Genomic DNA, 26,706 nt, shown 5'->3' on the forward strand with positions numbered 1-26,706 from the left:
ATCGCTGAGGATTCTATTGTACTCATATTTTTTGCTTCTGAGCGTTAGGAGTAGTTCTGTGCTTGTGGTGTCTTCTGTGTTTTGTTTCTAGTACTTTGATGTCCCTTTCTAACTTGTTCAGTTGTGACTTTGCTTCTCTGTCTCTTCTGACCTTAATTTCGATCAGGTTCCCTCTTATGGTTGCTTTAAGGTTCTCCTACTGACATTTCGGATTTGTGTCTGGTGTGTCATTTTCTGCTATGTAGTTTTTGATTGCGCTTTCAATTGTATCTTTGTCCTCTTTCTTTGCTAGCGTTATGTTGTTGAAGTGCCATTTGCAGGTAGGCTGGTCGTTGTGTCTCCCTGACAGATGTAGGCTAATGCAGGAGTGGTCTGAGACCATTCTAATTGCTATGTCTGTGTGTTCCGTCAGGTGTGTGTGTGATTTAGAGATGAGGATGTAGTCAATTCTGCTGTAGGTGTTGTGCGGGGTGGAGTAAAAGGTATAGTCTCTGGTGTCTGGGTGTTGTAGTCTCCACGGGTCTTGTAACTGAAATCTCTTGCAGATGTTTTTCAGGGTGTTGTAGGTGGCCTGTGGTCTAGTCTTGGAGTGTGACTGTCTATCTAGTGTGTGATCTAGGACTAGATTGAAGTCGCCTGCTACGATGTTTAGGCTGTTTGTGTGGTGCTTTTCTAGCTTCCTGGTTACCCACTCCCAGAATACTGTGTCATCTGTGTTTGGTGCGTAGATATTGGTTACCGATGGTGTTTCTTCTCCTCTTTTCAGTCGTGTGTGCAGTAGCCTGCCTTCATCGTCATGATCTACACTTTCGATTGTTATCTTCGATTTGGAGCTCACTAGGGTCATTACTCCCCTCTTTTTCCCTACTGCTGGTGAGCAGGCTGTGTGGCTTATCCAGTGTGCTCTGATTTTGTCTGCATCTTCTGCTGATAGTTTGGTTTCTTGTAGGAGGATAATGTCCCCCTTTGTCTTTGCTAAGTAGTCTAAGTTTTGTTTCCTTTTAACAGGATGATTCAGCCCTTTAACGTTCAGTGATATGACCTTGAGGTCGGATTGTAGTGTTCCTTTGCTATTCATTTCGAAGTTGTGTTGGTCGCTGTGCTTTCAATTTCTGAGTTCGTGGAAAGTATACGCTGTGCTTGCTTTTGTTGAATGGCCAGTGGACATTGTCAGCTATACTTGGTCTTAGTTTCTGTCTGAGTTTGTGCTTAGGGTGTGGGTGTGACTTACATGACGGACGGGACATTTCTACCTGACGATACAAAACGAATAAACAAAAAATAACTAGCGCTCTCCCATCCCTTCCCTTGTTTTCCCTCCCTCCCCTCCCCCTTCCTACTTCTGTGTCGTGCTGGAAGCGTGCGACGGCAATGTCCTCTGCCCCCGCCTCCCCAGGACTTTGTTTAGTTTGGTTGTAGATCCTGGTGAAATAAGTCTCTCGTGCCCCCTCCCTCCAGACTTTATTTAATGAATGGCAATCCAGGCATTCCCTTCGATCTTATCACTTATATTCTCTTAAAGGATATGTTTGTTTTAGTTGCCGTTTATTTCTGATTTCTGCTTCACGTACTGTTCAGGAGCCTGTTCCTCAATCGCATGTTGTTCAGTTCGGTGTAGCGATCGTCAGGGAAGCACGTTGGTTTCTGTTGAGGTAGATACGTACGATGGTGTTCTCAGTGCTCAGTTTCGTAGTTCTGTTACTTTGAGTGAGGTAGATATGTTTGTTAGTTCGTGATTGTTGCACCATCTACAATCTTATGTGAGGTGGTTAGGACGATTGGTGTGCAGGGTGTTTGTTTTCTGATTCTGTTCTTTGTTGAGAGCAATTCTCTGAGCCAAGTGTGAGGTAGATATGTTTGCTAGTGCGAACGATGGTGGGTCTCCTTTCTATTCCGTTTCATTGTCCTGCGAAGCTCTTCTTTTCGATGATGTAGTAGATAGTTCCATTTCCTTAGGTTCGGCTCCCGTCAGGTATCGTGACAGTTCTGTTGGGTCATCGAAGATTAGTGTTGAGCCATTGCTTGTTATTCTGAATCTTGCTGGTCCGACGAAGGAGTAGGTGATGCCTTTTTTTCTTAGATTTTCTCCAGGAAGCCTTTTCTGATGTCTACTGTTATTTTTGAGTAGTCTTGCGTTAGTATGATCTTGCTACCTCGCCATATCAGGTTGCTGTTTTTCCTCGCTACACCGAAAATGGCTTCTGTGTGGTGCGATCGCAGGGGCTTACATATTATTGGTCTTGGTGACTGTCTGTTGCCTTGTTTGTGCGCGGGAATTGTGCGCGGGAACGCCTTGTCTAGCTCGTAGGGGTTTTCAAACTTTAGGTTGGTTAGTTTCGGGATAAGGTCCTGCCTTTTCTTCTTCCCCTTCTGGAATACCCTTCTTCCCCTTCTGGAATACCAAGGATCCTTATGTTTCCTTTCCTTTGTCGGTCCTCGAAGTCAGCCGCTTGTTTTTGTAGGTCTGTTGTTGCTTTAGCAATGTGTCCTATTGTTTTGCTCGTTAGTTGTGACTTGTCCTCGATGTCGCTCACTCTTTGTTCAACTGTGGAGAGTCTATTGTTGGCTGTGTGGATGACCAGAGAATGTGGATTCATTAAAGACACGGAGGCTAACATTATCCCAAACCTTCCCCCCGGAAGTGGATAATGACTTACTATGTATTAATTGGAATTTATTTCACAGGTTTTACTGAGTTTTGGTTTTAACTTGTTCTTTGGATAGATTGTTTATCTGCCTGTATAAAATATTTAAAAGAAAATAAATAAATTATATATATATATATATATATATCGCATACACAAATCTCCACTTTACCGGGGCCCCCAACTCTGCAGGGCAGGCTCAAAGCAGGAATGGAGAATCCTGTTGAATTTAAAGACGAGCAAAAAAGAGCCCACAGCTTCGACGTCCTTTCAGGCTGACCGCTTTATTGCATTTGAATTACGTGGCAGCTACTACAACTCTTTAAGTCCTTACACGTTTCAGCGCCTTGCGCCTTGATCACAGGTGAGTTGATTTAGGTATTTCAGATCCCAGTGGTCACGTGGCCTGTCCTTTAGACCACAATTCCCAGAATGCACTAGTATGCAAATTTCAACCTTGGCTTGACATCGTACTATTTTTGGCATTAGTAGCCTCCTATTTTGTCAAAGTCCAATTTTATTATCCATGTTGCATTCCGGAAAAAATATTGAAAGCACAGTGCACTTAGCTGCCACGTAGTGAATAGTTGCCTGACACAGAGACACGAAGACTGCTGGATAGAGGAAAAACCTCCTTCCTCCCTTTCACTTCAGCCCAGCAAATAGTCACGGAAGTCCATCCAGCAGTCGAAAATATGGACTTCAGCCTGAAAGGACGTCGAAGCTGTGGGCTCTTTTTTGCTCATATATATATATATATATATATATATATATATATATATATATATATATATATATATTAACGAAAGAAGGAATGAAACAAAATACATAGTGTATTATAGGATCTATAGGAAATATTTGATGACAGGCTATGTATGTCAATCAATAAAAGTATTGTAACACATCCTTTTTCATTTGACTACTCGTGTTTCCTAGGGTGCACGGGTATAGAACACTAACTCGGTCTCTTTTTCAGATAATTCTGCATAGATGGCTCTCCTATAAGGATGCACCCATAAGAGTTTGCTTCATGAGATTCAAATCCTACTACTCTTATACCAAGCACCTTTGTTGCGTCCTCCTATACTTCCTCACCGTTCTCGTTTGGAACCTATAAGTTACATAGAAGAAGAAGAAAAATTTAGATTGAAGTGTTCGGTTACTGGAAAGACCTCGCATTTAAAAGAAGCAGATCAAACTACGTGCATGACTATTGTACAACCTGAAGATTCTATTCTGATCCTTTTCCTTTTGTGATGTATTGCTTCTAAGTGGCTGTTTGGAGTGGCATTAAAAGAAATATGCATAATCTTAGCCTCCGTGTCTTTAATGAAATCCAGATTCTCTGGTCATAATATTAGGAGAATCGCAATTCTCATTCTCATATCATTAGAGGGATACCAGGGTTTTGAGAGCAGAAGGGAACTGCTGCTACGATGTGATGTAGTCCACTTGATTAATCAAATATCCCAGATTATTGCTAGTCCAGTATCCACAATTGTACATATCGCATGAGGCGTAAACTGCAGCCACATGTCATTTAATTGAGATTGCACCTTTTCAGTATGAGCTTTTGTAGAAACTAAAATGGATTTGCTACTTTGGCATTTTTACGGGGTGTTAAAAAACAAATTTTAAATCCTTTTATGAAAATGAATGTGTTATAAAACCCGTTAAATTGTCTGGAAACTATTCAGGTTTTTTGAGTTGCACATTGGATAGTTTTCGAAATGGAGTAAAACACTCCTAATGGATACTTTTTACTCCGCATATTATTTGTAATAATAATCCAAAAGCAGTCCTGTGCCACCAAATATGTTTTTTCTTAACTTTGCCATTTGGGAAGTTTCTCACTTATGTTACAAGGTATTGTACTGGCATTGTGCAACGCAATCTAGAAACAAAGAAGGGACTCTTCGTTTAGCCTCCTTTTCATGGAAATGTGTTGAGATTCTGTAATGCACTGTGAACCTGAGTGCAGTGCTTCAGCAGTCATGCGGGTTATGAATTGTATTTGGCTTTTGTTTTGCTCTCAATATGTACAAGAGACATTTGGTGTTAAAACATTGTCACAAATGCAAGAAGATGAAGTCAAAGACTGATTCACATGAACACCGTTGAGACGATTGGGAATCTATGATTTTGCAGCGAGAGTCTTTTCTGGATTCACATGCTGTGCATTATAGCGCCATCTAGTGGTTGGGTCCAGAATTGTTGTATTTCCTTGTTGGTTTTATCCCTGTTGGTGGGCGTCGACGTTCCATCATTTGGTGTCCCTTGTGACGTCATTGTGCTTCCTTCGAAAGCTCCCACCTTTGGTCACCATTTTCAGATTCTTTTTTTCTGCCGTTGTATCTGGATCGATACGAAAGTAGCTCCAAATCTTTGGAGAGAAGAATCGATGAAAATCTATAGTAGGGCTATTCAAGTTACCGGACCTCGAACCAGGGTGCTGGAGAGTCCAGAGATGGGAAAAACAGCCTCGTCGACGACCGGAATACAATGCGCGTATAGGGGGTTGTCCCTGCGTGGTGATGGACAAAGCACTGTTCAACTTTTGCCAGAATTGCCATCACAAGTTCGCCCTTAAAGACCAACATCCAGTCTGCAACCTCTGCTAACCGGTAGATCACCGAAGTGACTATTACAATGCATGTTCGGCATTCACCCCGAAGACCCTGAGGGTAAAGGAGAGGCAGAGGAGAGCTAACTATAACATGCAGGGGCAAGACACTGCACCATCGCTACAGGACCTGGGACTCTCCAGCAAGGTAGAGGACAATGTCGCAGAAGGGCCAGAAGGCGACACCGACATGGACATCCAAGTCGTCGAGGTCAAAAAGAAAACTTCGAGAGAGGTAAGAGAACCATCGTCCTCAGAGAAAATAGACGAGTCTTGAAAGACAGGATCAAGGGCCTTGAAGGGAGACTCATTGTCAAGCCACTCGACGTCCACAGCTGCATCCCGAGAACTACATATCGTAGGATCCTTAGACAAGGACTCCGTAACGGCAAAGACCCTAAAAAGATCCAAGATGTCAAGAGACAGTCAAGGAAAAGATGCCTCGACGTCGAAACAAGAGAGGTCGAAATACGAAAAACGGGGACCGGTGTCGGCCGTCAAGGCGCCTTCTACCATGAAAAGAAAGGCTGAGAATCTCAACACCAAAGCACACGCATCAGAGATCGAGGAAAAGGCTCGAAGTCGAAATGGCGAGTATTCTACAGTGAAAGAAAGATTTCGACGAAAGCTTGATCAATTCAAGGAACCGCAGAAGACCTCTACTGAAATCGTGAAAGTTGTTGACGATTTAGAGCCTCCATTGACCCCTGTACCTCTAGAGGAAGAAGAAGAGTTATTTTTCGAAGAAGAAGAACATACTCACAAAGGATCAGAAACCTCCGCAGTCCAAGAGCTACAAGGGCAAGACCTCAACACAGATTCCCCGGAGGAGGAAGTCGACACTTTTCCTTCGCGACCTTCTTCACCAGATGATATTGGTATGTACAACCAAGTCATTAAGAAGGCAGCAGATACCTATGGAGTACAACTCGAGGAAGAAACATCTCAGTCATGTTTTTTGCTGGAAACTCTAATGCCTACACAATCAAGGTACTAATTCCTCCCTATGCTGCCAAGTGTACTAGAACAGGGAAAGGAGGCATTTAGGGAGCCTGTCCCATGTAAGGCAGTCACGCCTAGAGGTGAGAAAAAATACAAACACTCCTCCAAAGATCCTAATTACATCAAGGGGTCAGTGACTGCTGACTCCATCATAACAGCCATGGCCAGGAAAAGGGCTAATGTACCATGTACTACTGGACTACCACCGGATTAAGAAAGCAAGAGAATGGACCTTATGGGCAGAAAAGTAGAAAGAAGTGCGGCAAACCAATGGTGCTTTGCCAATTCTAATGCGTTACTCAACCATCACACATACCAACACTGGGAGAAGGCAGGGGAGCTACTAAAGCACATACAATAACAATACCAAAAGAGAGCAAACTACTTAGTAGCAGAAGGCAAAAATATAGCAAATGCCTGCTTAAAATCAGCCCTAGATGCCGCAGAAACATCAAATAGGCAGGCTATGACCTGTAACACAGAAAGAAGGCATGCATGGCTGCGAATCTCAGGGTTCAAGCCAGAGGTGCAGAACAACATACTAAATGCACCATTCATTGGAGAACAGCTCTTTGGAAGCATTGTGGACGACATACTAAACCAACTAAAAAAGGACAATGAGACACAAGATCTATGGAGGCTGTACAATTTAGAGGTGGCATGGGTAGTGGAACCAACCCCTCAACAAGGCCAGCAGGTAGGGGAAACCATAATCTCACAACCTTGCATCAAACATATCAACAAGCCTGGCATGGGGGGAAGCCAAACGCAACAACAGGGACAGCAACGGAGCTGGCAATACCAGCAAGGAAGACAGTCTTTTCTAGGACGGCCCTGTGGAAGAGGCCTTCTGCAAAGGGGGGAGGGCTCACAACAACCAAATGACTGCACACCAAAAACAATACACACCCCAGAAACATCAGGGAGTGTGCCCACAAGGGGAGCAACACGACAAAAGGAAAACACAAACAACCAGTTACGCCGTCATTCTACACCAGTGGGAGGCAGGCTAAAACAATATCTCCATGAGTGGAGAAACATCACTTCAGACAAATGGATCTTGAACACAATACAGTACGGTTAATGCATAGAACTAATCAAACCACCTCCAAACAGAGGCCCAAGGAGGAAGATGCATTCAAGGCGAGAAACTACTCAGCTACTCTACTCCAAGAAGTACAAGAACTTCTGGTGAAGGAAGCTATATAGCTAGTGCCACACATGGAAATAAACAGGGGACATTACTCCACATACTTCCTAATTCCAAAAGTAGATGAGACACAGCTTTCTATCTTAGACCTAAGGTTCCTCAAAAAAATTCCTAAAGACCCAAAGGTTCAAGATGACAACCCTGCAGGAAGTGGAACCACAACTACAAAAAGGGGACTACATGGGCACAATAGGCTTAAACGACGCCTATCTGCACATCACCATGAACAACAAAAAACTCTTAAGATTTGTGGTCAACAACACGCACTACCAATTCAAAGTGCTAGCATTTGGGTTAAAGTCTGCACCAAGGGTATTTACAAAGTGCCTAGCAGCAATGACTGTGTACTTAAGAAGGCAGAGAATCCATGTATACCCATACTTAGACGACTGGCTAATAAGAGTAAACTCATACAAAGCTTGCAAACAACATATACATCAGGTAATAGAGACACTACACCAGCTTAGTTTCTCCATACACTGGGAGAAGTCTTCTCCAGATCCAGAACAGGAGAAGGTGTTCTTGGGAGCTAAAATAAGTGCAGTCTTGGGGAAGGTGTTCACAAGCGAGAAACCGGTCCGGTCCTCGGATGCTTGATTCCGGTCTGGGAAAGATATGGCTGTTGTAGTTCGGACTGGACTGTTCCCATGGGGCAACAGGGTCAGAGCTGATTTGCATAAGGCCATTATCTGACCCAGGGTGGTGTGGAGTGCAAAAAAACGATGGATTTGGGCCCAGATCTTTTGACTGGGGGAGTGTGTGACATTGATCCACATTCAGTCCATCACTTGTTGTTTTTTGCAATTGCCGCCCTAAGTGCGCTGGGGATGCCCAGACGTGGGTCCCAGGCACTCCACACCACTTGGAGTCAAGCTAGCCGGGCTGAAGAGAGGTGTTACCTCGAAACCGGTCCGGTCCTCGGATGCTTGATTCCGGTCTGGGAAAGATATGGCTGTTGTAGTTCGGACTGGACTGTTCCCATGGGGCAACAGGGTCAGAGCTGATTTGCATAAGGCCATTATCTGACCCAGGGTGGTGTGGAGTGCAAAAAAACGATGGATTTGGGCCCAGATCTTTTGACTGGGGGAGTGTGTGACATTGATCCACATTCAGTCCATCACTTGTTGTTTTTTGCAATTGCCGCCCTAAGTGCGCTGGGGATGCCCAGACGTGGGTCCCAGGCACTCCACACCACTTGGAGTCAAGCTAGCCGGGCTGAAGAGAGGTGTTACCTCGAAACCGGTCCGGTCCTCGGATGCTTGATTCCGGTCTGGGAAAGATATGGCTGTTGTAGTTCGGACTGGACTGTTCCCATGGGGCAACAGGGTCAGAGCTGATTTGCATAAGGCCATTATCTGACCCAGGGTGGTGTGGAGTGCAAAAAAACGATGGATTTGGGCCCAGATCTTTTGACTGGGGGAGTGTGTGACATTGATCCACATTCAGTCCATCACTTGTTGTTTTTTGCAATTGCCGCCCTAAGTGCGCTGGGGATGCCCAGACGTGGGTCCCAGGCACTCCACACCACTTGGAGTCAAGCTAGCCGGGCTGAAGAGAGGTGTTACCTCGAAACCGGTCCGGTCCTCGGATGCTTGATTCCGGTCTGGGAAAGATATGGCTGTTGTAGTTCGGACTGGACTGTTCCCATGGGGCAACAGGGTCAGAGCTGATTTGCATAAGGCCATTATCTGACCCAGGGTGGTGTGGAGTGCAAAAAAACGATGGATTTGGGCCCAGATCTTTTGACTGGGGGAGTGTGTGACATTGATCCACATTCAGTCCATCACTTGTTGTTTTTTGCACAAGCGAGAAACTAACAACAGCCCTACTAAAATAAACACAGCTACACCGGAAGGGGCGAGCTCTGACAGTGAGGACAGTGGGGAAGCAGCTGGGGATTATGGCCTCGTGCATTCACTTAATCCCCAACATTCGCCTACACATGAGACAATTCCAGGAATGGCTTCAAGCACAATGGTCACAAGCAACAGGGAGTTTGGAAGATCTAGTGGTTGTCACTCAAAGGATACAGAAGGATATAGCATAGTGGAACAAAACAAACATTTCACCACGGCGACCTTTTCACAACAAACTCCAACGGTGACCATAACTACAATGCCTCCCACATAGGATGGGGAGGTCACATGAACAACCTCAAAGTAAGGGGAGTGTGGACAGAGCAGGATGCAAAATAACATAAATATCCTGGAATTAAAAACAGGGTTCCTAGCCTTAAAAACCTATCAGAAAGAGTTCTATGGCAAGACAATTCTGATACAAACAGACAACACAACCACCATGTTCTACGTACATTGACAAACAAGGGGGCACACAATCAGTAGCACATTCAACTCTAGTGCAGCAGCTATGGAATGGGCAATCCCACAGGAGATAAACATAGTAGCAATACACCTTCCAGGGAATGCATAGTAATGAAAATCATTCATGTATTTGTAATTAAATGCGTTCAAATAAAGAGCTTCATTATTAAGTCTTGTATATGCCTGTGTTGTACAGTTTTTGTCTCACTCATCTGAAATGGAACCAGGGATAATCACAATTGTCATTGAAACTTTCAAACATATTGCAATTGCAATGTCTCAGTCGGTTCTAAAACCTGATCAGGAACCCTTTACTAAATACTGCACTCGGGCACAGGACAAGCTGTAATGTTTGCAATGTAGAGATCTCGTCAAGCTCTGTGGGAAGAAAGATGCAGTTGTAGTTCTTAAACCATAGGTTGGGTATTGTTCTTTCAAGGATGTAATGTCCATTCAATAGTAGCAAAGCAACAGCGTCATAAGCCACAAGATTAAAAGAAACATTCCTGTAGCAATCCAAATATAGGACAAGGGAGTTATTAAGTATCTGTCACAGAACCAATGATGAACAAAAGAAATCAATGGCGTAGAGTGACTAGGGAGTGTGATGGAAGTCATCTGTGGTAAACAGATCTCAGATTCATTCTCTTAAAATGTTGTTGCTCAAGAAAGCATCATCTTAATTCATGTCGATTCATGCAGTGTTGCATAGTAAACTACAGCGTTGATTTTAGCAATTGCAACTGCAGAAATTGCAGCATCAGATTATTCCCTCAAATCTGTTGTTTGGTATAAAGCTGGTGACACAGTAGGCTCAAATATTTCCGGCTGAAACCCAAGCTAGTGATATTACTGTACTCTTCAAGAATTATGTACTCAGTTTTGAGAGAGACTGCGAGACTCTACTCTGAACCCTTCTTAATGTTCAGGAGGGTATGCTGTACAGGATCCGCCACACAGTGCTGGTCTGTGTTTCTTTGAACCAGACAGTGGAAGCAGGATTACAGTTTGTGTGACTTTTAACCCAGGTCCAAAATCTTGCTTACTGTGGATTGTTTCTCAGACTAGATCACCTGCTTGGGGAACCCACCCATTAGCAGCTGGTGATACCTTTAGCTTCGCCAGGGGGGTGGGGGGTTCAGAATGCTCCAAATTAGAGAACTTGTCTCTGACCTCTTGGACATTCTGCAAGTTATTTAAACCTTGGTCCAGGTCAATTATGTTTTCATCCACCTCCTTCCCAGAGTTACTTAGGTCAGATACATGTGTAGGTACTCCAAAGTGTACTTCATATGTAATGCAGCAACCCAGTACACTTATAGGCAAGTTATTTAATGCTCTCTTAAGGCCATACAGGTGACTATACCAACTAAGACCTGAACTAAGCAACATAGCAGTTAGTAGTGTTAAAGTGTGCCGTTAACTTGCTCTATTAACCTGTTACTCTCTGATCGAAACGGTTTGCTAAATTGCACACACACTCAGACCTGACATAGCATTCCTGTAAGCTTTTGAAGCGAACGCAGAAGCATTGTCTGATTGAAATGTATGAACTGCTTCCATGGCTAAATAACCCTGCAAGTCCTTTCCAACTGTTCAAGCATCTGCATTTCCACAGGCCACACCCACAGGAATTGAGAACACGAATCTATTGCCTCCAATATATACTAATATCTGTTTATTGGTCCAACATGGTCCAATTCTAAAATTCTAAATGGAAGATTGCAGACTGTGAGGGGTGGGTTGTACTCTGGTCTTCTAACACTAGAAGCTTTATTCTGTTTATAAACATAACACTGTCAAACACAATATCTGGCTTGTTTAAGTAACCATGGCCATCAGTAGCATTGCTGTAGCTGCATTTATCCCAGCATGAGCAGAAGCTAACCCCTCATGAGCTGCTTTAATTACCTCTTATGTAGCAAGTTTATTGGGGAATATCCAATTTCCCGCTTCCGGCATAGAAACTTTAGGAATGTTATCCGAATTGAGGGTATAGGAGTATTTGAGAGGAAAGCCGGCTGGAGATATTTCACTCTTTACTGTTGCTTGTATCGCTGCTAGTATATCTGTGTCAGTCTCCGTCTAGGATTTGGTTATGACTTCTAATTTACTAGTCTGCACTGCAGTCTTCATGGCTAGGTTGGCTGCACAGTTCCTTGGCCTGTCACACTGATGGGCCAAACTAAGTGGATACATAGACCAGTGGAAGCTTATCCTGTAAGACAGCTACCTTTCCACAGAGCTGTTTATTCTTAATCAGTTTCCCGTTTGAATCGTTGAATCTGTTCAGGCGCCAGTGTTTCAAATCTAGATTGTATCCTTGCACACAAAAGGATGAATCTGACATAGTAAGTGTGGGAACTGACATATCAGCCCTCTGTAATGCAGTTACCACGGCATGAGTTTCTGCATGTGGTGTGATGCTTTCGCCTAGAATTCTGGTGTGGGTGTTCTGTGGGTGGAATTGACAATTTTTGACTACACTGCACTGCTGCACAGGCTATGGAGTACTTTTGTTTAGTCCCAACCGCATATTCATGCTCTGATAATACGCAAGGGCTAAGGCTTGTGGAGTTTGAGGTACATTCTGCTCTTATTGGAGAAATGCTTGTGTGTGAGGAGTCACATCATACTTAAACTTTACATTAGCTGCACTTAACAAAAACGCCCAGTTCACCCATCTCAGGTGTAGAGCACGAGCATTGGAAATACTTGCCTAAGTGGCTGCATCTAGTGTAGGAACGGGCAAAACCACAATCATTAATTTTCCCTGCGCCAACTAGTGCTTTTTCAAAATGGCTGCATGCACAGCTGCAAAAATTTACTCTATGGAAGCAAAATGTGCTGCGGCTGGGCAATACAAGTGTGATTTGTATGCTATAGGAATCTTCTGTCCCTCATAGTAGATTACATATCTGTAACCTGAGTTGTTTGGTTCAGTGATTAATAGTAGGTTTGTCTTGTTATCCCTAGTCAGTAAATATTTTTTCTCTAGCATGACTGCTTGCACTGCACACAGGATGTTAGTGTGTTTGTACATTGTTTTGAAGAAAAGATGGGAGAAATTTAGTTCTACAAGTGCTTCAATCGCTCAGCATAGTGTGGCAAGTAAGTCTGCCCAAAGTTAGGAAATCCTAACAGGGATTTTAACTTCTTCATTATTTCGGGAGACTGTAAGGTAGCACATTTCTGAAGGAAATAATCTGCCATTCCCTTGACCTTGGTGGACAATTCCTATCTAAGAAAAGCCACAGTCAGGTAGGCAATTTTTGACTTTTTAAAGTTTATTTTGTGATTTTAGGAATGTTTCTATCCGGTCCATCTGAGCATTTAAGACTTCACCTGTGAGGTAAATGTCATCCGTGTATAATGTCACATTGGGATCTGGCTGTAAGATCACCATAATACATGCTGAGAATGAGTCACAGGGGTTTGTCCGGCAAGATGGCCGACCGGGTGCATTGTACAGAGACTCCGGGCGTTTGGTAATGGTGTCAGTCTAGCAGATACAGGAACAATCTATCTGGAGAGCCCATGCAGGCAGGGGCTCACATAGGTGACGCCACTTTGATTTGGTTCAGTGAGTCAGCAGCCAGGTGGTCTGACCCCGAGACTGTGCTTCAGTGGCCCTCACCCTGGACCAAGGCACTCAATGTAGGTATGAACTGAACTGCCCCAGGCCCAGGGTGCTAGACGGGGGAGTTGACCAATGGGATCTTGGTCCCCCACTTTCCCGTAGGGCCCCATCTTTGGCAGAGACCGAGCTCCCCGTGGACCCCAACAAACCAAGATGGACCAGTATACTGCCACTGGCCTGCCTGGGGGGAAGCCAAAAATAGAGGGGGCGATTAAAGCCTCCAGTGCCAACGTCCAGGGCAAGATAGACTTTATCGCTCTGTACGTGTACCTCCTTAGAGGGGACTTCTGCTAGGTTGCAGACAGATCCAAGGCGACGTTCAGATGCAAGAAGAACTGTTATCCCTTGAGGCCACAATGGCAACCCTCAAAACACAGACACAGGGACCAGAGGTGCATGTGGAGGATGCCTGGGGTCGATCCCGGAGGTGTAACTTGTGCTTTATAGGGTTCCCTGAGGGTGCGAAGACACTGCCTCAGAGTTGTTCTTGGAGAGCTGGATCAGGGAAAAAATCTCTGAGGCATCCCTGTCCTCTTGTTAGTGGTGGATAGGACACACCGCTCCTTGGCGTTCTCTTATCCCCCTCTAACAGGGGGCCCGCAACAAACAATTAAAGCAAAACTACAGGGACTCCATCTTCAGTGAAGTCAGTAGACGGGGAGACCTGACGGCCTGCGCAAATTTCATACGGTATGGGTAGGGTGGATGAAACACTATGAAATCCATTCTATACCAGGAATTGAAGATCCCTTGAATTAATTGTACCACTGTGTTTAGTGTAGTAGAGTCATTACACTTACTATTGTGATTTTTTTCTGTATATGGAAATTTCATGCAGTTGCCACATGTGCTTGAACACGTGGGAGTGAGTGTGTGCTTGCCTCCTTTCTTGTTTAGTATTCATTGTTTGGTCACGTTCTGTGACCTAATGCAATGTTTGCGGGATCGTTTTATGAAACGTTGGAAAAAACTAAAAAATAAGAAATTAAAAAGAGAATGAGCCAAGGCTATGTTTATACCCAGTGGGAAATCTTTTGAAGGAATACTGAACTCCGTCAAAGCTAAGGGCGGTTAGATACTCGCTATATTTTTACTGAAAAACCAATTGGAAATTTTTGAGGATTGTTTTACATTTTTTCCATACTAAATTTGTCATTAAACCTGTGCTGTGGGTGTTTTGAACTGCGTATGTTTGTGTGTGTTTTTAGATTTCTATAATCTAAAACAATTCTATAGGATCTGTCTGGTTTGAAAGAGAAGTGTTTATTGATGAAAGGCAAGGCACTATAATGCCCTGATATTGTAGTTGATTTAGTATTGCTTTAATACAGTGCAGATATGGGCCCAAAATTTTGACTGGTGTATGCCTACAGAAAAATCTGTATATAAAGGGAGAAGCTGCCACAGACAATTAATAAAATAATGGTTTTGATGGCTAAAACTGACCAGGGTCCAGGATGCTAAGTTCACATCACATAGAGAAGCAAAGATAGGATGAGTGGGAGGAGTAAGACATGAGATACATGCTGGCTTGGGTAGGTGAAGTAGGACCTGCAATGTGTGACTGCAGGATAGAACTGAATCCAGGTCATGATTGTAGAGATTATGTTCAGATCCGGAAACGTATCTGTGTATGTGCCATGAAGGTTATTGGATTGCATTTGCCTTTTTTCATCTCAATTAAACTTATTTTTAAGTATGCTTTTATATCGCGCTTTGCCTCTGGCTTCTTTGGATATTGAGCTTGTGCTTGTTGCTCACTACACAAGGAAATAACATGTGGAATAGAGTGTTTATCTCACCCTGCTTGGTTTCTGTATAAGGCTGAAACTTTTTTGGCAGCCCACTCTTTTGCATACATTTCCCTGAAATCCTCAGGTACTATAGAGAAAAAGGTTACTTGTATCACCTCCTCTCCTTGGGGTGCTTCTTAATAAAGACTGGGGACCGGTCATCCCTCCTAGAATTATGTCAACTTTTCTGATAAATGTGGGCAGAAGGCTGCTTTAATTGTGCGCAGTATATCCCCCTCAAATTATATACGAGAAGCAAGGCTGGCAGTAAAACAGGCGCAGTTACTGCCAGCCTTGCTTCTTGTAAGCAACAACTATAAGTACAAAGTGTGTGTTTGCGCACCGGTTGCAGATTTTCAAACACATAAATATTAGGCATTGTTATTTACAATGTCAATAGATTAAACTCTCGCAAATGCGAGACCTATTGCATTGCAAATGCACGTTAGATTTAGTTTTAGGATCCGGACTTATCTGTTGGCTCTTTACACTGGCCTCAGTCTCTCTTCTTGATTCGCCTATCTGCTTGCTATAGTCTTCTATTCTTCGGTACTCATTCCAAACCCTTCTTTATGTTCCTTTACTGTCAGGGTCCTGAAAAGAACGGGAAGAACAACTCTCAGAATACTGCTACAGTTATGGTTTTAAAATGTCATTGCTGTCTCTCAAATTATAACCTCTGATATATCTTTGATTGCATAAATAGTGTTACAATACATTGCTCCCAATATTTTGCAGTGAACTATTATTCTCACATTTAAGGAAAGCATTATTATAAATATATATGTGTGTGTGTGTGTGTGTGTGTATATATGAAGCTTGCATTAGAAAAATGAAATGTGTGATTAGTGCTGTGTTAATTTCAATTGTCTTTCTCTTTCCAGCTACACACATTTTTAATAATGGAACTGCTAAAAGGAGGGGAGCTACTCGAACGCATTAGGAAAAAAAAACACTTTAGTGAAACAGAAGCCAGTTGCATTATGCGCAAGCTTGTTTCAGCTGTTAGTCACATGCATGATGTTGGAGTGGTGCACAGAGATCTTAAACCTGAGGTATTGTATAGCACCTATATATATATATTTTTTTATTCAACATAAATGTCTTCCGTCAAGTCCTTTTACGTCACCTACCAGACAGCCAAGTTGTTTGGTTGTGAAAGACCTATTGTGAACTTACAGCAGGCTTTCAGTCCACCCATTGCTTACCTTTGGTTGCCTTAATGTCACTGGCACTTGCTTGCTTCTTATTCGATGGCTTGCCTCTTCTTGTATTTGTCCCTCCCCTGGAGCACAGCACTTTGTTTTTTCCGTTTAAGCACTCTCCCTCATGTGCTTCTAACCCAACAAATACCAGCTCCCCACACCTCTTGCTTCTCTCTCCTTCACATACTGCTTGTGCTCTCTCGTGCACTTCTCCCCTCCCCAAACTCCCCTGCTCTTGTGCCCTTTGCTACAGTCTATCTCGTGCAGTTCTTACATCCCAGAGTTGTTCTCTCCTTCAAATGCTGCTCATTCTCTCTTTCGTACTTCTTCCCGTACTCCCTTGCTCCTTGTTGTTCTCTCTCATGTGCTTCTCCTCCACCTCTGTGTTGCTCTTTTTCTTGTTGTGCTGTATTTCTTCTCCTCCTCCCAACTGCTATTCTTTCGCCTCTTTACTCCTGTGGTCCATTTAATTTGGTTCTTTATTTTGATTTTATGCTTTCACATAAAAATAAATCATGTTTTTTTATTCAAGTGACGTCTGCCAGCTTGAATCACTAAATAAAAAAAAGTAAAATGACGACTTTGTCGTTCTGTAGGCTCGCGCATGCTAGTTATGCGTACCCGCGCCTGCAGAATAAACAGACAAGCATCAACGGTTTCGTCAGGGCGCCATCTTTTCTCTTTTCCTATTATCCTGATGCTGTGCAGCATCAGTAAAGTACTGTGGTAAAGCCAATAGGTTTAAAGAGCAAAACTGTGGACCTTTTGTCTTTGTCAATGCTTATTTTAAAGTGGGACGTACTGCTTTATAAAAAATGGCCAGGACCAGTGAGGGCAGTGGAGGACGAGTTTATTATCACATAGCAATGTATTTGTGAAGTAGGAACAGGCAGATAGTATTTTCTCTTTTTTGTATAATGAATATATACTCCTGCCCAAGTCATCACTAAAATATATCAAAATTGATTTCTTTTACTTGTAATGAGGCACCATACCATGCTGTAAGATCAGCTTTACCTTTGTGCTTACTTGCCTCTTTTCATTGAACTTTATAAGTTTCTCAGGAAGACACATACACAATAAGAGACTGAAATAGCTAATATAAACCTCTGGTTTGATAGATGTAGCAAATGTGCAGTTCAAGTACAGTAATAGTTGTGTATTAAAATTGTTAGTAGATCCTAATTCCACCCATGTGTGTCCTATTTTATTCATATTTCATTTAATGAAAAAAAATCACATCATGGCCTCTATTTTTTGGTATGTTTCTTCGGGTATACCCTTGATTAGTAAACAAGCTCTTCTATTTTTGAGTGCAAATCCATTCTCCTTAACCCTGTTGCAGTTGGGGTGCTGCCTGAGATCTCCAATATCTAGCAGTTTTCCCACACCCACTTTTGTCGGCTTTGCCCTTGGACCTTCTCCCTCATCCGTAACCCCTAAGTAAATCATCTTGGGTGAGAAATCAGGTTACCACTGACAATGTATGATTAATTTTGCACCAACAGCGTTCTATTTTAGGGCGTGCCCATACTATGTGAGTTAAATGTCCTTCCCCACAAAGCATGCCTCATTTTGAGACCGCTGCCGAACTCTATCAACCTTTGGGGTCAAGTCATATATTGGTATGACTTGTACTGCTGGGCGACTGGTCGGATTTCTAGCTACTTTGCCTGTAAACTGCATTCCAGCAAAAGCGGATTAGGTAACCAAACTGACACAAGAGATATTAGCCTATTTTTTCTGCAACAACTATGCATAATGCAAAAAGAACAATGGATGACAAACATTCACCCCAAGTACAGAGATCTGGGTCTAAATCCATCGTTCTTTTTGCACATCATTCCATTCCAGTTTGGACAGAGGCATATGGAAATCAGTCTGGACACTGCACCTCATTGGAACACTGCAGTCCAAACTGTCTAGCCAGGTCCTCCCTAAACCAGAACACAAGCAACCCAGGACCAGTTTCGCCCTAGTTATGGGCTCATCAGCATAATTTAAATATGGCTAGATCCAAACTGAGGTGACATGGTGAACAAAAGAATGATGGGTTGGAGTGCTACCCGAGCTATTGTCAGTGGTTAGACTTATTGTAAGCAGCCTTCCATCACCTAAGTGGCATGGGTATGCCCAGGCGTGGGACCCCTGCTCACTGTGTCACTGGAACCAAGCTGTTCCTCGGTGATAAGCCCATAACTAGGGCAAAACCGGTCCTTGGTTGCTTGTATGCCGGTTCAGGGAGGACCTGGATTGGCAGTTCGGGCTAAACTTTTCCCAAGAGGAACAGGCTCAAGACTGATTTGCATGTGGCCAAGTCCAAACTGAGGTGGCATGGTGATCAAAAGAACGATGGATTGAAGTGCAATAGCCAGTGGTTAGACTTATTGCAATCAGCCTCCCATCATTTTGTGTGTGTTTGATAAACAAGGAACCGAATATGTAAGCCTTGTGGCATATACTACCAAGAGTCAGAATTCCCTAGCCAGGCTAAGACCAGGAAGGAAACCAGCACTGGCAAAGCCAATAATTCTGGCATTGGCTGACGGCATTTTGACTTCGGTGATATTTTGTTTTGTCATGATTTTTGTAAAACTTTAATATAGGTGGAGTTGCACAGCACTCACAGAAAACAGAATTGGCTAAAACGAAAAAAATGTTTGGTCTACAAATAACACAGATTGCCATAGTAGTCCCTGTTACTGAAGGGGGCTACTTTGAGGGCGGATCTGCCCTTTGTACAAGAGAGGAATGCTGTCAGAACCCCGTTCAGAGGGTCATGGGACAACCAGGAGTTAGTGGGCCCAACTGTGGACGTTTATGCCTTTTACTTCTAATGTCCCAGGACTCCACCTACTATGGGTCCTGAGCAACTGGGCCAAGTACCCGTTCATCACTTGACTCTAAATGGTAACACGGGTTGAGCAGTCCAAGGCTTCCCCGCAGGGCTGGAGTGTGAGGTAGACACAGGGGATTTGAACACAGGCTCACAACTCAAAATATACATTCAGCAGCAGCAATAAATAATCGTCCAGTCAAATACTTGAGTATTTATATATGAACACAAAGTAAAATAGGGCATTCACAAACAATACACACAGTCCCCAAAGGTCAGGGCTCTAGTATTTTAACAAGCGCATCCCGGAGTCCCACTCTCGTCTTGTTAAAGGCAATGATTATTCCCCAATCGCTATAGGCAACATTTAGGTTAAGATCCACTAGTAGTCAGAGTCTCAGAAGTCGCGCCGCGACTCTTCATTAAAGTCAAAAGTGTTCCAGTGCTGAAGGACTACTTGGCAGGCAGGTTTTCCTGGGAATGTCTGATCCCAAAATTAAATCAGACTTAACACACCAGCAGGATCTTAACAACTGGAGTCTGCGTGCGAAGTGGGCACTGAAGCTGCCGCGACTGTCTCTGGTGAGTACTTTACATACAGCCCGGGGGTGGGGGAGGGGCAACGGTCCACTAGCCTCCAGTTCCTCCCATGTGGTCGTGTGGGACCTCCCCACAGGTGGGGGGGGGGGGGGGGGGGGCAACGGTCCTGGTGCTGGTCCTTAGTCGGGACTTGGGCGCATTCGGGTCACTATGTTGGCCTCCACCTCACGTCGACAGTCTTGGCCAGACCGCACTCCTTGCCTTGTCCCTGGGCATTCCCTGTCATACAGTGTCACCGTCCTCCCTCTGTACACAGGGTACAGCCCGAATTGCACAGCAGCAATCTTCACGGTGGCCCCACCTGACACACGTGGTTTCCATCTTCACTATGCAAATGGGCTACCACCCAATAAGCACGGCAGTAATCTTGATGGTGGCCTACTCAGCATACGAGGTCACTGACTACAAACCTGCACAATGGGCGGTGACCTGATCAGTGCAGCAAAGTTCCTGGTTTGCTTCACAGCGGCCCTCTCTGGGCATACAGGGGTCACTGACTTTTCCCTGGACACGGGCATTAACCTGATGGGTGCAGCATTGCCATCTCCTCACACATCACTACAGGGATCCAATCGTTAGGATCCCCCACTGGACCTCACTCCTTTCACCCTCCTCTTCCTCACAGGGCACACTGGTCTTGTCAAGCAGGCAGGCACTGGTGCTTCAGGGACAGGTGGTCTTGGACTCCCTGGGTGGTGTCCCCTCACCCAGCTGGAAGACTGGCAGCTCTTAGCCTCCAGTCCTGCTCATTGGCAGATGTTTTGCAAAGCTTCTTCTCCTTGTACTGGCTGCTTGACAGTTGACAATTTTGGGGACCTCAATCTCCCCTTCTTACATAAAGGCCATTTCCAGAAACCAAATGTGATGTAGAGTCGGAGTCTTTGAAGTAAATGAAAACTTTACATATATATGCTTTTGTATTGTCTACGATACTCTTTCCCCTTGTTCTCCATCCTTCAGATCCGGTTTAGCACCCTGATACAGGCAAGTTGGATCAGAAGCTAGTCTTTTTTTTAAAAAAATCACGTACTTTTGATATTTTCGAAATTGTACCCATCCCGCCCTTGCTTCAACTTTTTATTGGTGACCCAAGCGTCGGGGAAGGAGGGAGACCTTCATGCCAGGTTCAAGGAACCACAGTCTTAAACAAATTATCATACCCATACCCCGCTCTGACAAACCTTAACAACTTGCGGGCTAGGAGAATGACACAGCTACTATCTTAATTTTCTACAGTTTGAATAAGTCGAACGAGGCAAAGCAATGGCGACAAGATATAGGCCGTGTACTCTAGCAGTTGTGTGCAATCCTAACCAGGCTATGAGGCATACCAGGCCCTGCAATGAGTTCATGTGGAGGCTCAATTTTTATCAAGAAGTAAAATATGAACTCGCAGCAAACAGAGACCGAGATCAGTAAGCCAAGCAGTTGAATGTTAATATTTTAATTTCCATAAATGCGGATGTCATTTTTTCAATCAATCAAGTAGGATTAATAAAGTGCTGCTTATCACCCCTGATTGTATCCAGGCACTGGGGGCAGGGGGTGTGGTTATGCATCTGGTGGCCAGCGTTAGTCGAAGAGACAGGTCTTCAGGTCTTTCTTGAACTCTTGCAGGCTGGTGAAGTGCAGAGGTAGAGGGGTAGGCTATTTCAGGGCTTGGCTGCCAGGCATGAGAAAGCGCCACCGCTGCTTCTGCCTTTGTGAAAGCAGGGGGAGTGGACCAGGAAGGGAAAGAGAAGCGAAGGATGCAAGTAGGTTGGTGGAAGTTTACCCTGTGGTTAAAGTACACTGGACCCTTGTTGTGGGAGGGTCTTGTAGGCTTGGATGAGCAGTTGGTAGCCTTTGGGGACCCAGTGTAGGGTTTTTAGGTGGGAGGAGATGTTACTCCGCTTCTGCCCCATGCTCACTGTGCTACTGGATTCAAGGTAGCCTGGCTGATTTGGGGTGATACTCCGAAACTATGATGCTTGGTTCCGGTCCAAAGAGGACCTGTCCTGGCAGTTCGGGCTGGACTGTTCCCATGGGGAGCAGGGTCAAGACTGATTTGCATATGGCTGGATCCAACCTGGGGTGGCATGGTGAGCAAAATAATGATGGATTTAACCCAGATCTCTTGACTGGGGGTGAGTGTTTAAAAGGTTTCAACTGGATAGTGGTACTAGACTAGTATCGCAGCACTCTCCAATTGCAGTGCCACGCACTAAGTCCCTGACCTCCAAAAGATTTGTGCTAAACCCTGTGAACAGCACTTGTAATTCATTAAATCAAATTCTCTAAAAAAGGCATTGCAGCATTGTAAGCCACACACCTTATATGGCAAAACTCACAAAAGTAATAATAAAATGTGTACAGAAAGTGAAAAGCCAGTATCTCATGAAAAAATATCAGCTGACATGGGCAGCAATGTTTCCCATTCAGCCCTACACACAATAGCAGAGAAGATAATAGCTGTTGAAATGTTCACAGCCGTCTTAAATAATAAACTGAAACAAACTTATGAGAGTTGGTTTGCTGTGAGAAACAGATTTGTGGAGATTTAGTAGAGGCAATCACTCTCACTCTGTAGCTAAAAGGGTAGTCAAACATGAAAACAATATTGAAGACTGATGCAAACACAGGAGTGTATGAAAATTCCCTAGTGAACAAACTACTTAAGGCTTTTCTGTCTGTCAGAAGGAGTTGAACGCTGTATACTTTATCATTCTTGCCAAAGCTTCTGGACATAATCACATCAGCATTAAGCTTGCAAAGTGCTTACAAGTTGGATCAATGCAGAAACAACTGTAAAAAGAACCCCAAGTCATAGCACGGAATTATACATTTTAGGAGTATACCTTGCTGATTGATGGAGGTTGTCAAAACCAAAAACGAGAGAGAAATCAAAAATTGTACATCTATCAAGTCCCTTCTAGAGCCTTGGCAGAGAACAGAAAAGGCCTCCTAGCCATTGTCCAGCCTTAAATGAAAAACATACAAGATATTTCTGAATTCAGCGATATCATGAGAAAATTGCTGCGTTTGATGTCTCAGAAGAAGTTAAAGAATTCCCAAGAAAATGGCAGAGCATAGGCTATGGAAATGTAATCAATGCATGTGGACTGAGATATTAGAGTCAAATACCAAGTTAGATATTTGGTCCCAAATTAATTCCATAATTACTGTTGATTACTCAACTAATGTTCCATGGTAGGAAACAAGGACAAAAGAGTCAGGTGAGTATGCCAATTGGAGGTCACCATCTTCATTAATTAATTTATTTCTATGTTTTGACCGAGGCATTTAAGCTGCAGTATAGCGCCTATAAACATTTTAATCTATGTATTCCTCTTTTGATCCTGACCTTTTCATAGAGTATATCCTAGATATTTCACAAAGTGCATTTGGTTGGATTTAGGTGTAAACTTGTTTTTTTTCATAGCATCTAATTAACTTCTCCAGATGCTGGAGTGAGGAAGTCCAAGAAGGACTATATATTATGATGTTCTCCAATTTGACTGCTGCATAACTTTTATAAGTAAAAAAATCCATATACCCTTGGAAGGTCGCCAGGGCACCATGAGGACAAACATTAACACTGTAAAGTGATATCCTTGGATATTGAAAAGGCTGTTTTATGCTAATCTGAGTTTTTAAGGGCACCTGCCAGTACTCTTTCTGTAAGGTCTGAAGTACTTTCCGCTGCAGTAAGGGTTAGTCGACACTCTGCATTAGGTATGCATCAAAAGTAGAATTAAGGTTGCCTAAAGTCTACACAGAACTGAAAGGTTCTGTCCAGCTTTGGAATTATCACATTTGGAGATGACTAATCACTCTGAGAAGGTTAAGTGATGCCAAGTTGTAGTATGACTCTATGACTCTTACTTACTTTTGAACTGCTAGTCTTTGGGCCTCTGGAGTCTAAGAGTGATGTAATCATACTAATACACTCTCAGGTGTCCCTATTTTATGTTTAACCTGAGTAATGTATCCTGCTAATTTTGAAAATATTTCTTGAGGAGGTGCCAGATAAATGTCAATTCATTTTCTGTTGGGCAGCAATAGAGGTTCTTGGGGCTAAATTCTCTCAGATGCCCATAGATCGGAAAGGAAATGTTGCATCTGGCTTCATCCTTTACATTTCTCCTGCACAGACAATTTTGTTTTATTTGCAAGGTTCTTCACATTTTTAGCTTAATGATGGTAGACCTGAGTAGGTAGTTCTTGTCAGGGTGAGCTATCCTGCATGAAACTTGACCTACTAGCTCAAGAAACTGGTCAATTCAATGTAATTGGGCTCACATTTTGTGTTCTAAAGTAGGTTAAACCACTAAACCCCCCCTCATCCCCCCCCCTTGTTGGCAAGTACTAACTGGGGCACTGTGGTTGTAATATTTCCCTTGATTTCTTCTGGGCATTTGTCGAATTACTTGAGCTACGTCTCTGATATTGTAACATGTATCACTCAAACTTAATTCAAAAGGGATGAAGCCTGTGGAGGACTGTGGTGTGCTTCTTATTGTTAAAATAATCAAAGGTACATTCTTCCATAGGCTTTGCCATCCTGTCCCAAAGCTTTTCTCAACATTTTTACAGGTCTAAATGTATCTCTCTACATCTGATTTGAGAAATTTGGAACAGCTGACATACTCATTTCAAAAGTTGAGACATGTAGTTCGTGCCTTGCTCATTGATAATCTCTCAGGGTAATCCTGCTCTAGAAAAGAAAGGGATTAAGAAGTCATTTACAGGAGCTGCTGTAGAACCCCATATAGGGTCAGCCTAGGGTAACAGGTAACATTGTCTATAGTAAATAGTACAATTCAATGCACTATTCTTTAGGATTCTAGGGGACCTATCCTGTCCTTCCTCGTCATCTGAAATGGAATTTCAGTGACTGGTAAAGGTTGTAATGTGGCTTTAGGGACATACCATAACTGGACATTGATTACAGAAGTTTGCCACTTCTGCATAAATCCCAGGCCAAAAGAAACATTGTAAAATGAAGTATTGTGTCTTTTCAACCTCCTTTGGTTGCCCCAGTAGGATGGGTGTGAGCTAATTGCAACACTGTTTGCCCATAAGTTTGAGGGACCAATAGTTGTGGTTTATTGCCAGGGCTTAGTCTGTAGGATAATCTTCCTTTCTTAAACAGATGTAGATCCATTAAGGCTCCCGCAGAGGGTTCTTCTTTCATTGCTTGAGATATGGCATGAAGCAAGGTGTCATCGCTTCCCGGAACTATAAAGCTCCAGTCAGTTAATTTCTAGAAGCTTTCACACAGATATGGGTTTTCCTTGTTGTTTTTCTTTGATTAGAACATCTCAGGTCTTGTACAGATGGACAAAGTTTATCAGTAAGAATGGTCTTGCAAAAGGACTGCTGCATGTCCTCCACTACAGTAAACACATCTCTAAAAAACAGGATACCTGTTCACGGTGCTTGCAGTGGCGATCATGATTGAACACCGATGGTCCAGGTGAAGGAATGTCCTGCCATTGAATTTTTTGTTTTCATCTTGGGGTACAGTTTGGAATCACCAGAGTTACATATAAAAAAAATGGTGTTTCCTTCTTCCCTTCTTAAACAAAGTGGAGGCATATCCGTGTCTATATTCAACCATGGTCTAGCAAGACCCTAGTTTAATGATTAACACTTGCATTGCAAAAGGAAGGGTGACTTCTTGGGGTCTAGTTTAATAATTTACTCCAAACAATCCATTCTTATCCTTTCCATTCCATTCATTCTCTGACCATTCCATTCTCATTCTTAAAATGTCCCACCCAATCCAACTTCCATGGATTCCATTGTCAGTTAATGGGGAAAGTGTCATGCAATATTATCTCAATCATACTATTCAAAGTAATGTGGTCCTCACTTGATAGCACTTATTCCTAGATCTTTCTCTTCAACAATGCCATATCTGCCTTTTCTACTTACTCTTGTCAGTAATCAAAACATCTCCCTCGGGTCACAACATTAAGGGATCCATGGGTTTAGCCCTAATTCCTAATCATAGTGTATGCAGGCCTTCTCTGGCACACCATGCCAACCCTTACTAACTACCAAAACTTAAAAGTGGAACCAGCAGAAGTCACAATAGATAATACAGTTATAGTGAGGGTTACCAGAGATTGGAATTTCTTGGATTTTTCACCATTATTGACTTTGCGCCAGTTTGACGAATCTCCAAGACACTTTGCACTTGTATTCCTCTTTGTACATTGGCGGAGTATGCAACGTTTTGCAGAGATTCATCAAGAGTGCGTAAAGAAAAAACTTGGTCCCAAAATGCTTTTCAGCATCAATGCTTTTCCCGTAGACTTTGTACTCGCTTTTAGTGCGAAAACGACTGGACAGATTTTAATTAATTATGGCAGGATTACACATTATGGTGCACAGATGATCCTTTTGGGTACTACAGGAAAGTAGGGTAAGTATTTTTTTTTATATATTTTTTTTTATTTAAGAGTAAGACAAGAGTAGGCAATACAGACATCGGGTGTTTCGCAATAAAATACAGAATAAGGACCAGGCGGGGGAAATATACAAACAATAATCACTGTAGGAAGTAAAAGGCCCATCACAGGTACACATAGCGGAAACAGGAAATAAGCAATCTATGAATCAAGCAAAGCAATCCCACCCGCACGACCTCGTCCACAATGTTACAGGATAATTGAGTCAGCGAAGACACCCGGACAATAAAGGATTCGCAAAAGATAAACAGCCCATCTCTCGTGGAAGGAAAAGGGAAAGCAAAAGGGGCCATAGAACATAAAAAAGGCAAAATAAAAAACCCCACCCCTAACCCCCCACCCTGCACCCCTGCAATGGCTACGGCCTAACCCC

At 43.3% G+C, this 26,706-nt stretch overlaps 1 protein-coding gene across 2 annotated transcripts in view; it reads left to right on the forward strand.

The window, feature by feature from the left end:
• The window catches only part of RPS6KA5 (ribosomal protein S6 kinase A5), a 628,800-nt gene that overhangs the window by 511,313 nt on the left and 90,781 nt on the right, over positions 1-26,706 (forward strand). For both annotated transcript variants that reach the window (XM_078660052.1, XM_078660053.1), the window contains exon 13: positions 16,119-16,289. In XM_078660052.1, the coding sequence (XP_078516178.1) occupies positions 16,119-16,289 (171 nt within the window). The remainder of the gene's footprint in view (positions 1-16,118; positions 16,290-26,706) is intronic.

The sequence above is a fragment of the Lissotriton helveticus genome, chromosome 9 (genome assembly GCF_964261635.1).
Source record: "Lissotriton helveticus chromosome 9, aLisHel1.1, whole genome shotgun sequence".
Lineage (NCBI taxonomy): Eukaryota > Metazoa > Chordata > Amphibia > Caudata > Salamandridae > Lissotriton > Lissotriton helveticus.